The 13826-nt window shown below is 35.5% G+C and overlaps 1 protein-coding gene across 1 annotated transcript; it reads right to left on the minus strand.

Moving 5' to 3' along the window:
- Positions 1-10619: 10619 nt before the first annotated feature.
- On the minus strand, positions 10620-11637 carry LOC128988825 (uncharacterized). The gene has a single exon (XM_054410504.1). It carries the CDS (start codon positions 11634-11636, stop codon positions 10740-10742), a length of 897 nt encoding a protein of 298 aa, XP_054266479.1. The 5' UTR covers position 11637; the 3' UTR covers positions 10620-10739.
- Between the last annotated feature and the right edge of the window lie 2189 nt (positions 11638-13826).

The raw sequence follows: 13826 nt of genomic DNA on the forward strand, positions 1-13826 counted from the left end.
ATATTTAAATCTATTGAACCTTTGGTAGTGATACATTTACAAAACTTAATATTTAAATTAAAAAATCCACCATTTTAATTTAACCTTTGCATTTTAGGGAGCTACGTTTAATTTTTCATGGTGATTTTTTACTATTATAAACTACAAGTCAGCTTTAAAACTCATCGGAAGGTCAATAGTTCTTATTTTCCATATTAACACTAAGAGTTGCGAGATGAACATTACAGAAGGTTTAAATCATTCTTTGATGATAAACGAATGCAATACCCTATCTGTTAATGCCTAGTTTTGATGTATTATAGTGCGAAAACAAAGTGCAGATTCTTGTGGTATTTTACTTACACGCATTGAGTTTCTTGATTGTGCCTCGTTTTCTAATTATGTAGACACAACTTGCCTTGGGGCGTTAGGGCTAAAGGTACTTATATTTTATGATTATCATATTCATGATGTTGAAAACCAATCAGTTTGGGCCAAAGAGCACAAGACGTGTGAAAAGTGACGACATCTAAGGGCAGTAAAGTCGATGACGGACGTGGCGCTGCCTCAATTCCCATAAGTTACACGCGAATTTGAACCTTATTAGTCTGGTTTATTGTTTGACCTTGTCACCATGTAATGACAGCCATGTGACAATCAGCCAATGGCGTTCTCTCTTCTACCCCGTGTGTCGTAATGGAAAATGATTATAACTACAAGTATTAGTAGCCTATATTGGAGAAATATGGGTGTAGAATGGAGTAAGATGCCTCGTGTAGCTTTGTTGCTAATAAAAGACCAGCTTTTTTTTACCAAGACTACTTTTTAAAATCCTAATGATCAAGGATAAGTGGGTCCAGAATCGAAAAAATAAATAAGTTTCTGATCTTTACTAATACAATCCATTATATGAACCATACGTTTAAGTCTAGACGCTACATCCATCCGGTCGTGACGCATCATCCCTATACCGTTGTTACAATTACATATTATAATATAGTCTTTCACTCGTTGTAAATAAATGTATCTTTTTATCGTATCTACGTCCGTGTTCGTGTACAAATGTATGCTACAATATGTGTATTGACGACCTTCTGATGACCTCGATGATGACTTGGTAAAGTCGAAACTAGTTGCGTCATTGCAACAATTTGGATTGCTAAGAAGGGTATTTACACCAATTTTTACATAAGTTAAACATACTCCCTCAAACATCCTCACTATCTGAAAACTGTTTTAAGACACGTTTCTGAACGGTTTACGTAGAGTTCTATGTTCTGTTTACTATTTATTTTGTGGTATTTCACCAAATAAATGCCAAACTATTTTTACTCACTATAAATGCCCGACTGCAAACCATTGATTTATCTTCTGGTTACATACGATTACCAAAGAGTAATGAACACACATTATTAACCCCCATGGTGGAAGAAAAATACATGATTTCATTCCATCATAATTAACCCCAAAATAAATAACACAAGTCGACATTGCACTTAAATGTAGCTGGAAACGAAGTATATTTATTTGTTTCAGAATGGGGCTTATCATCGCATTATCAGATTGTTGAGCATTGTAGGGGTGAGACTTTATCACACAAATACAATCATTTGGTTATTGGCGGGATTAGAACCTGGAACCTACGGGAGTGTAGTCCCGCGCTCTACTACTAGACCAGCTCACTCCCATAGTCTTAACAACTAGTTGTATGTTTAAAGTATGATGTAAAGTCACCTCGAAGTATCCAAAGACACTCGAAACTAAAAAAAAATAGGTTTTGGCGTGGAGTGGTTTGTCGTCAAGATTGCTTAAGACAATTCCACCAGAACGTTTATAGTTTTACAACTGACACAAATTACAGCCCTTCCCATATTTACGTGTATCCCTCTTTCACAAAGGATGGCCGTTGGAAGCTCTCCCATAAGCAGTGGTTTCTCACTAATTTCGCCGTAATTATTGGTGTCAAGATACGACCAATCGGTGATCGATAGCCAGACGCGGTCTGTTTAGAGCTGGCAGCAACAATGGGTATTCAAGCAGCTTCAAGCCTATACCTATGCTAATGCTAATGTACCATATAGCTGATAGCCGAGACTTGCAGCTTGTAGGCCGAGTCTGGGAAATAGCGAGTAGTCGGGGTGATTTTAGCTTATGATCAGAAGGTTTTTAGAAGAGTTTAAATGTGAAAATGAATTATTGAAGAAAAAAACTTTGCTACCAAGGATAAATTGTAGTTATTAGAAAGAAAAGGCAGAGCCTTCATATTATGATAAAATAACTTCAATTCAATTTCCATCAAAAAAGGTAATTGAAGTCCCCGTAATGGAGTATAACTTTGTTTACTAAGAAGTTAAAATGACCTCATCAAAATTAAAAGATACCTGGAAAACATTACACTCAATATTGAGTTAGTTAATGTCTCTATAGAAAAATTGATCTTTCTGTAAAGAATTCAATTCAGACAGTGATATCCGAGTAAATAAGCTCGTTTAGAACCATTTTAACAAGTTTTTACTGAACCACATAATTCAAAATGAATATGGATAAATAAAATTTTAATGGAATCCATAGAGAATTGGTTAGACTAATGAAAAATAATCATATTTATATAGATGTGTATTAAACAACGACCCCACGATATAAGCTTATATGAATTTTGTTCAAAAGATGATATTACTTAAATGGTAGCGGAGTATCCTTCAAAATATGAGTACTCTACAATCCAGTTATAAAGAAAAAATGGAGAAAGAAGTAGGAAAATAATGATGACAAGAGCATAGTTACATTCAAGTTAAGAATAGTGTTGTGTATTCGTTGGAAATCTTTTAATGTAATATATGATTATCAGCAGTATTTTAAAACAATTTTGCAGCATTCGCTTTTTGACACATCAAAATGTATTCGTGAATTTTCAATATTAATACACAGTCATGAATACCAAACATTGGCCAAATCCATACTTATATATTTAAAGCCTCAGACTTCCAATAACTATTTGAGATGAACACAAATTAAAAACTCTTCAAAGCTCAACAATGAGGTAACATTTATAAGCGGATGTAATACAGTTTCACCTTTGTCAAAAGCTACATTTCTGAATCCAGGAGATAAGGTTGTCACAGTAATGTCTGACTCGGTTCTATTTGGAAAAATTAGATCTTCTGAACCGGATATAACTTTTTTTGTCACTATATGATCCGGCGTGAAATGGAGGGCCCAGGGTGGGTCTAATGATGCAATGACGACTGCCACTGCCATCTAGGGTTGTGTTTCAGAACAACTGTTTTGTAGGGCAGAAATATGGAAATTGATTCTAAAGCGATTATTCATAAAAATAAGTTCACACAGTCTAAAAGTCATATTTGCCAAAACTTTTGTTTTATAACGATTTGAAGAAGGAAAACAGGATTTAACCACATAGTATCGGTAACATAACAAGTGTTCCTGTTTAGAGCATTCATTATCTATATAAAAAGTTAGAGTTTTGTCTGTACATTGCTCAGAATCGTAAATTTTTAGGTTATTTTTACGTTTTATACATTAAAGAAGCCGAAACAAGTCTCATCTAAATTTCTGTCTGTCTGTCTGTCTGTCTGTCTGTCTGTCTTTCTGTCTTTCTGCAACACTCAAGATGGCATTTTACGCAATCTTCTCCAGGAAAACGAGAGTACCTATCAAGACCCAAGTCATTTTAATGTATTCACTGGATTGGCGAGAGTGTCTTTAGCCATTAAAATATGGCCTCACTACTTTGTAATTAAAATTACGGACGTTCAAAAATGCAGTTTTGTGCGATTTTTGTCAAGTTTTCGTCCAATTTTTATCACATAATCATCTATGAAATAACGAACAGCTGTTCGGATCAAGATTATTTTTTCTAGCTGTCACTGAAATGTTTACAAATGTTGTTTACAAACACCGCAACCATTTCCGATCACGTTTTGAAGGCAAATCCCATCCAAGTGAGATTAAAAACGTTTTTCTGACATAACGGATTTAATTAATCGCAAGTGGAATAATATAGTGTAATCGTAAATTAAATAACTAGGCATCATCCAGGTCAGGAACCAGACATTCTTTGTGTATAAAATTGTTCTGGAGTTTTGATAACCAGAAAGAAGATATTGAATCAGTGTTGTATAAGGCTGGCAAACTTAAATTTACTAATGATCGTCACCAATAGCTTAGAAACAAGGTTCCACTCATTGACGACTCTTCAATGGCGGTTGTGTAAAGTGTGAAGTAAAAAATCACAACTGCAGAGGGTGATTGTAACAGAGGTTTACGGATGATGCTAAGCTCGATTTTCCAATGTGTCACTTTCTGTTCCTACCATTGACTATATATAGTACTTGGGTACGTACTCTTACAGAATTATTTTTATAACAACCTTTTCGACAACGATCCTTGATACCGGTACTTTTCCATAGAATACACGGCCTACCTAGGTACTTAAGAAATAAAATTACAAACGTCCAAAAACCCAACGTTGTGTAATTTTTGTCACATTTCCTTATAATGTTAATAGATATACCAGCAATCATTGTTTAGAGAATACGTAATCTATTAAATAACAGAAAGTTATGTTGTATAAGGTTGTTTTTTTTTTCAAACTGACACCGATAAGTTTACATTAAGAGTTGTGTACAAATAAAGCAATTAATGGGAAATAACTTTGATTGCCGATAACTTTTTATGAGAAAATCCAAAACCAAGAGATAAATAACCTTGATTAACGCATATAATTGGTCGGATGTACTACAGTTCTTAACTGTAAACGTTGTTTTTGGTACGGTACTGGTTCTTTTCCTTTTAACCATTGGTAGCAGCAAGAATCATTTTTACGTACCAACACATCACAGTAATTTACAAATTAGTTAGTGGTGTTGCACCTTATTTATTACAGGCGTAGGCCTATCCAATTTATTGATGTCTTAACTGTATATTTTTTGCTTTTTCTGTCTGGATTCCAAATTGTTAGTTTATGCTAAGCGATAACGCATTTTAGTAAAACATTTATTCAGCAAACCATCATGAATTGTTCAAACGCTTTGAACGTTGTTTATGTATCAATAGTTCGTGGTCTATTTTGGTAATTTTTACTATAAATCACCAATCTAAATCGTCTATAGTAGGCCTACTGTACTTCATTTCATATAGCAAACCGATTCAGATAGCATTTCGACAGAATTTCGGGTCATCTCCGGTCCAAGCAATAGCAAATATAAATTGTTATGATAAAATTTTATGACATTAACAAAGATTTCAAATACTAATTTTATATGTACTTTTTTATGCTTAAAGCGTAGCAAATTCCCTAATTAAGTTCTGTATTTTTGTGTGTATGTCTGTTGGTAACGCATTAATGTCCTTTATTTCTCAGTATTTCACGGAAAGGACAAGAGCACATTGAAAATGAAAATGTCAACCCGAATAAAGTGTTAAATTATGAGTTTGAGGTAGTACCTTAAATACCTTTAACCATTATGTTATAATCCTTTAAATTCTGAACAAAATTGTACAAATCCCATTTCCAAAGGTTGTTGACAAACTTATGGGAGAAAGTATGTGTCAAGAATGCTGATACAGTTTTTTTAGTTTAATCATTGCATTTAACATATGGACCAAAAAGATCCGGGTGACATTTAATTGCGAAGCATTAGTTTTGGCTTGAAACTGTCAGATACTGTATTTGCGAAGGAATAGTTTTGTCAGCATATCTGAAAATATGCAAACCAACTGCTGTGCTTTAGTATATAAGAAGGTTTTAACTGACTATGATGAGATCCCCGTGCGTAGAACGGGCACACAGCTAGTTTATTACTAATAGTAGTCAACGGATTAACGGTGTATTTCATGTATAAGAAGAACATTTACTCTTACACAAACACTATACGGCGGAATATTATAATGGAGTAACGAACCGTAAATTGAAACCATACTGACGTGGAATTAGGAAGCGCCTGCATTGCATTGACCAACATACGGAGTTATAAGACTGAAACTGTATAAAACCCACCAGACCCTAGGTACCAGACACACTCGTCTGTAGACATCAGCGGAGATGAAGCGTCTTCTAGTCTTGTTGTTGGTGACTGCTGTCTTCGCCGAGGAGAAGAAGATAGAAGAGAAGAAAGAAGAGAAGAAACATGACAAGAGAGGAATAGAAGACTTCGGTGGACACGAGTTCAGTAGTGGAGACTTTGGAGACCACGACTTCAGCAACCATCACCGCCACGAGGTGAAGACCATCACGATAGAGAAGGAGGTAAAGGTTCCATACCCGGTTCACGTGGAGAAGAAGGTACCGTACCCTGTCAAGGCGCACGTCGAGAGGCCAGTCCCCTACCCTGTGGAGAAACCTTACCCAGTGACTGTGGAGAAGAAAGTGCCTTACCCAGTCAAGGAGTACATCCCTAAACCTTACCCTGTCGAGAAGAAGATTCCCTACCCCGTGAAGGTGCTTGTAGAGAGGCCATTCCCCGTGCATATCCCCAAGCCTTACCCCGTCTACGTAGAGAAAAAGGTGCCCTACCCTGTAGAGAAACACATCCCTTACCCGGTCAAGTTGCATGTCCCCCGGCCTGTCCCCTATCACGTTCCTGTTGTCAAACACGTGCCTTACCCCGTTGAGAAGAAGGTTCCTTATCCCGTCAAGGTGCCAGTTGAGAAGCCAGTCCCCTACCCTGTCGTGAAGCCTTACCCCGTCTACGTAGAGAAGAAGGTTCCCTATCCGGTGGAGAAGGAGGTGCCGTATCCAGTCAAGGTTCCGGTTCACATCCCGGTCCATGTCCACGAGCATCACGAGCACGAGGGACATCACTTCGGAGGACATCACTTCGGAGGACATCACTTTGATGGTTTCCATCAAGAACATCAATATCATTTCTAGGATGGCCTTCATTTCATTCAAGGGCTTCAGTTACTCAACATAGAAACAAATGTGGTTTAAAAATGTGTGTCATAATGTAATTAGTCTACTAAATGAAATACACGGAAATAAATAAGTCTAGGCTACAACGAATTCTGTTTTGCATCATATTTTTGTTTCATAGATTGTGTCGTAATATCCTTAATTATGAGGTAAATAGCCATATAAGCTCCTTCTATTTAGTTGGCCGCAAACTATTAATACTATTATACAGTTATCTAATAGTGAGAATAGTCACTTTATTTCATTGTAAAAATGTTTTATATTGTGGTTTAAAAATATAAATTTAATCTTGTTAATTGTTGTTATGTGTTCCCAACAGTTTAAATCATATCCAAATATTTTTTTGAAAGCTTTCTGTCATGACTATACAAATCAGTCGGTGCAGTTCTATATAGCAGATATTGAGTAACTATATTTTGAATAACAAAGGGGCTACACTCAGGCCTTTCAAATTTTCATTTAGTCCTAATAATGTTACTTTAAACCAGCATTATACTGAACAGGTCAGAAAGATAGTTACAGTATTACCAGCTCAGTCCACCTATGTGTTTATTTTTAAGATTTCATTTTGTCCTTATCAAAAATAATTAAAAAATACATGGAATTCAAGATTAATACTTACAAGCACCTGAACAACCAAATAATTTACAATGGAAAAGTATATTGAAATTAGAAATATTCATCCATTCCATATATTTATGATTTGATGTGTAATTTACGTATATCAATTTACAACGAGTTGTCTAATGTGCAATGCGGAGTATCAGTACTTGGTTTACTGATATTTTCTGTAAACATTATTTCCCATTTTAGGCTTTAAATGGCGAGTGGACCTACCTCACAAGTTTTTTTGTTTAGTATGATTATTCAAAAGCAAATCGATAAGTGAATAAAAACATTCCTAACATAAAAATATAGTTTAGATTTTTTTACTATTTTATAAGTACTATAAAGAGTCTATACCATTTACATATTCAAAAATAAGTCTCTTCGTAATTTTGGACATATCAGCTAACCCTTGGACGTTTAGTTATTTTTATTTCTACACAAAATTAATTGAAATCATCTCAAAAATATAACAGCCAACCTGTAAATGTGCTAATGGGCCCAAGTTATTATGAGTCCAAGCTCACTTCCGATCCAAGGCCACCCTAATATTTGAGCCAATTTAAAGATTTGGTAAACTCTCAAAAACAAAGAAATTCGACAAAAAAATTTATCATCTTTCACATTTTTTATATACTAAGTCTGTTATAAGTTGAAATATTCCAACCTAGACCTAGAAACTGATGTAAATAAATACCTTCGTCACACCATTAAGCAAGTTAATGGTTGCTTCGTACAATTTTGTTTGAATAAGTTAATAGCTAGAGAACATGCTATTAGATACACTCGAGTCGGTGAGTACTCAGGTTTGCTGCCACGATGGTTGAACTACAGTTTATAGTGGTTTATTAAACAATGTTATACAGAAAAAATGAAATTTATCATATCTAATATGTCATTATCGACGAAAATCCAATTTAGCGTAGTCAATTCACCCATAATCCATTACAACCTTACATTAACATTTTGAAAGAAAGCTATTTTGTATTTTGGAAATTGCTATGTTTTAATTTGGTACCAATAATTAAAATTCTTAAGTTATACAGTTTTAAATGAGTTCCCCCTCCCTACGTTTTTCTACATTTCTTAAGATATCAACTCTGGATCACGTCAGATCATTGTAGAGTAGTAAGTACTTAATTTATACTGGGTATACATTTTTGTCCGCCATCTTGGATCCGCCACATTGCATACAAAGTGTTTTTTTCTAATGTAAAGGTAGGGTTGTGGCCAACCATTTCAAACTAATATTTTACGCCGAGTACAATGCCACAATCCGTTTTTCAAAATATTGATCCGTTGAAAATGTATAATGAATTTTGAAAGTTTATTTTTAATCAGTTCTTTTATACCCTAATGTTAAAATATGCCCGTAGTCTCAATTATTTGATAGGAAAAGCCATTTTCGGGCCATATTTTCTTCTTATCGACGACTTAGATATTTTCAGCTGCCATATTGGATACAAAATATTATTTTAGAAAATTCCTAATAGCTTTTTAACGGATTAAGATTTTGAAAAACAGATTGCAGCATCGTATTTAGCGTAAAAAGCTAGTTTGAAACGATGGGCCACAACCCCACCTTTACATGTGAAAATATTTTTGTATCCAATATGGCGGATCCAATATAGCGGTCAAAGATTTATACCCAGTCAAAATTAAGTACTTACTAGTCTTTAATGATCTGACCTGGTCCGGAGTTGATATCTTAAGAAATGTAGAAAAAAGTAGAGGGGGGAATCATTAAAAACTCACTCTGTATATTTTATTTAAGTACCAATAGGTCTACAATTATGTTATTTTCTGGAGTATTAGATCATTACTATTATTATTTTAAACGACAATTTAAATCCTGCTAAAAAAACAACGTCTGACAATATTATCGTAAATATTAAAATGTACTGCATCTGTGCAACTGTTTCCACGGTCGCGTGTTTTTTGTCAAACAAACCTTACGGACTTAGAAATATTATGTTAAAGGGGCTAGAATGAAACCAGTCTGGTATTGATATACTCGAATCCCTCATGGAACCGTGATTCTTGAGTTTTGTCGTCTATAGGCCTACTTGTTAATGGAATGTTCTCAGCTAAAAAAAACTATGAGATTGGCTCGCTTTGCGCGACCAATTGTAATTTGGTCAGATGTACCTTTTATGTTAGAAGCTGATAAAATAAACTTATAACGCTTCTAAATACAAATTCTGAAATACAGCTTATAAATTTATTTGATACAATTCCACCATTATAGGGTTTCTAGGGTTAAAATACGCACAGTGGCGTCCTCATCTTAAATAATTGATTGATTGATAGATTGATTGAATTGATTGATATTTTGAGAAAATTCAATATTAAATCACAATTTTAACAAAAAAAGGCACAATAGCAGTGAAGTTTAAAACCCAATATGTAAGATTCAATTTCGTCGATAATTTTAGTTTTGATTAGATCGACAAATCAGTTAGAAAGGATTGTCACTCAAACGCTTGCGACAGTAGGGGGTATACATCATGATGTTACTTGAGTTTACTCTTTATCATACACATTTCATATCTAACATCTACTGGTTTATGATGTAAAAAAGAGTGTATGTGAAATCTTGTATCAAAGGCATAGTGCTACAACAACTATTATTAGTGCTCAGTAAAAAAAATCATTTCAACTACAAAGAAGAAAAAAGATGTTGTATTGCCCCAGACAAAAATGGCTTGAAAATGCTTAGGACTAGCTGTCAAAATGAACCAGATAATCATTATTCATTTCATGTGTTATATTTATTGAGCTAGACTTTTCATTCTCATGTTAAAGTTGTCACCAGATAAAAAACAACTAGAACGTAGTTTAATTGGCACACCAAAAGAATATGCTGGTGTTAATTATTGATATCTGTTGATTAACTTTAACCAATTATATAAGTTTTGCTTGGTGAAAATGTTGACGAGTGTCTTAAAGCTATACCATCTTTCGTCTCACATCAACTAACACTAGGTCGAAATAGAATTTAATACTGCGTGGCTCATTCAAATATATTTTTTTTTTATGAAAAAGGAAAATGGCTACAATCCTATATAGATGGGATGTCTATACTGTATGAACCAAAATAAAAGGGTTGTATACAAATAATGTATTCCAATAATAAAACACAAACAATTTTATTATTACAAAACAAATAACAGTTCCTTGCAAAATTGTAATTTCATGCAGTATAAAATCAGATAAGCATTTACAGTTCATGACCAGACGAGTGAGAGCTTTCAAACCCATGTTCCTCATGCTCATGGTGTACTTCTTCCCCAAAGTGATGTTCCTCATGGTCATGATGCTCATGGACATGGACCGGGATGTGAACCGGAACCTTGACTGGATACGGCACCTCCTTCTCCACCGGGTAGGGAACCTTCTTCTCTACGTAGACGGGGTAAGGCTTCTCCACAGGGTAGGGGACTGGCTTCTCAACTGGCACCTTGACGGGATAAGGAACTTTCTTCTCGACGGGGTAAGGCACGTGTTTGACAACAGGAACGTGATATGGGACAGGCCGGGGGACATGCACCTTGACCGGGTAAGGGATGTGTTTCTCTACAGGGTATGGCACCTTCTTCTCTACGTAGACGGGATAAGGCTTTGGAACATGCACGGGGTATGGCCTGTCAACTGGAACCTTCACTGGATAATGGATGGTCTTCTCGACAGGGTAAGGTTTAGGGATGTACTCCTTGACCGGGTAAGGCACTTTCTTCTCCACAGTCACAGGGTAAGGTTTTTCCACAGGGTATGGGACCGGCCTCTCGACGTGCACCTTGACAGGGTACGGTACCTTCTTCTCCACGTGGACCGGGTACGGCACCTTCACCTCCTTCTCTATCGTGATGGTCTTCACCTCGTGGTGGCGATGATTGCTAAAGTCGTGGCCTCCAAAGTCTTGACCTCCAAAATCATGTCCACCATAATCGTGTTTTTCAAAGTCATGCTCCCCAAAATCACCTTCAAAGTTGTGGTGTCCAAAATCGTGACCACCGAAGTCGTAAATTCCTCTCTTCTTGTTCTTCTTGTCGTCAGCTTTCTTCTCCTCGGCAAAGACTGCAGCTACCAGAAGAAGGACTAGAAGGCACCTCATCATGTTGCTGAGGATGGTTTGTGTGCTGTCTGTTCAGTCCAGCGAGCTTATATACTCGGACATAGCCATCAGTTATGGCATTCAGCGTTGCATAACGCATAGTTGTTCCCTGCGTGTCACATATATCCACACGTGAGCGGGAGTCTTTTATATAAATTAGTTTTACCATTAATGTCAATTAGTTTATTACTAGTTGTTAATAAATTTTTAAATACGAGTTGCCCGTGCGCAAATTGCACATTTTAGGGGCCTCAAAACTCGTCTACAAACCAAAACGGCAAATATAATAACCTTATCAAAGCTTATCAAACCTTATCTCTAATGCTGAAAAAATTACATGCCAAGAATAAATGAAAAATTACTAGTATAAAAGTAATTTATGAAATGTTAAGACTTATTTGTCCAATTAAACTACTAATTTACAATATTTAAAACACATTAATTTTATAATTGTATATCTATTCAATAAAGATTGATTTACATGCCTCAACCAGGCTATAACTATCTATAAAAGTAATCTATTGCAATTAATTTTAATTAACATGGTTCCAACTTTAACTGGTTAAATGGTTTTTCCAGATACATACTCATCTTTTCCTGATATTCAATATTGAATAACACTAAAATACATCTTAACGTAGATTTCTCACAACATTTTAGATATTAATACAGTCGAAGATTATTTAGACTTCAGCTCCTACTAATTATAGATAACTGATTATTGTTAAACCTATATAAAAAATGTATTGAGATTGTAAAATATTTCGTCTGTTGTTAAACGTCTTATTATTTTAAAATCAATGTTAAGTTCAAGCTGTTAATTTAAGCTAAGTCATTCATGTTTAATAAATAAGTAATCAGTAATTCAATATCAATTTGCTGAAACAAAAAAAGTAAAAACATAGGCTGCCATGATTACCACTTAACCCTGATACGGTTTCGTATCTTTGAAGGGTCAACGATTTACTCTACTTGTTCTTCAGGTCCACCCTCCCAGGACCGACCCCTGACCTTCCCGCGCGTGGGGGCGTGTGCCCCGCCGGAAGGAAGCCAAGGGTCGAGCGAGTAGCTCCAGTTTCACCCTACTTCCGTCACCGCATCAGGTGTAAGTCCTGTGGTGGGAATTAATTTACTATTAAGAAGTTAACTACGCAGTTTAGGAACTTGCTAATAATAAGTAGACGTAGTTAAACATCAAACAGTTTGAGTTAACGAATCTGTGATCCCAGGTAGACGGAAACTGTGCCCGAACCAATCAGTTGGTCCGTTTTTCTGTAGTCATTTGGTTTAGTAATAAGAAATATTTCATTGCCAGTAGAGGAAGAGGGATTTTCTTGGGTAGGCTTCACGATCATTAGCCTATATGAAAATTAATGTGCGGGGCAAAGACGAACACATAAAAGCGAGTTTCACACTTTCAGGATTGAGTACGGGAAGAAAATAAGAAAAAAACAATCTAAAAAATAAGTTAATATTAGTCAGAGTATATTTCTTTGATTCTTACCCTATAAGATGGTAAGGCATATTTTTTGAGGCCATAGTAGGGGTAGTCAAATGCAGCTTTGGACCGAAGTACGAGGAGCTTCTCCTTCCCAACTCAAGTCTAATTGTGAGAAAGTGAAGAAGGAGACTTCCATGGCGGGTTCGGCGCTGAGAAACCTCCTCCCGGAGGAAGAGCCTCTCAAGACGGTTATTTATGTACGATACTTTTTATCAAGATGTAAAAGCTAAGTAACGTATAATTCTCTTTATATTTAAAAGGTTAAACAAAAATATATGATTTACATTCGAAATATGCTTCCAAATGAAACAATACACACAAATAGAGAATGAAAAACTGTGATCAAGGGAAAAATAAGTAATTTATCCCTGTTACTAAGATTATAAGAAATGATCATTTACTTCCCATAACTATAGCCATCACTGTTGTGCTGTTGTGTTCTAAAATAGTTAGTTGCATAAAGAGCGATTCTCGTAGATGAAATTCGAGCACACTATCAATACATTCAATTTGCACTGCAATTGAAAAGTTGTATTTTGAAACCAGTGCATGATTGGTGAGAAGGGTATAACGGTACCTAAATGTTGAACTGTAGAGCTGCCACAGTACTTGTGGAAAATGAAATGAACGAGTAGGCAATTTTCCATGCAGAAAGGGGATAAATCAGTTTTCAATCTTGGTAAATGTTTACA

This window comes from Macrosteles quadrilineatus, unplaced genomic scaffold (assembly GCF_028750875.1).
Source record: "Macrosteles quadrilineatus isolate MER2022 unplaced genomic scaffold, UCM_ALF_1.0 Scaffold_3__2_contigs__length_128488019, whole genome shotgun sequence".
In the NCBI taxonomy this organism is placed as follows: Eukaryota; Metazoa; Arthropoda; class Insecta; order Hemiptera; family Cicadellidae; genus Macrosteles; species Macrosteles quadrilineatus.

Bases quoted from the DNA above. Each gene is read 5' to 3' on its own strand.
- LOC128988825 (XM_054410504.1), bottom strand. From the start codon at position 11,636: ATGATGAGGTGCCTTCTAGTCCTTCTTCTGGTAGCTGCAGTCTTTGCC.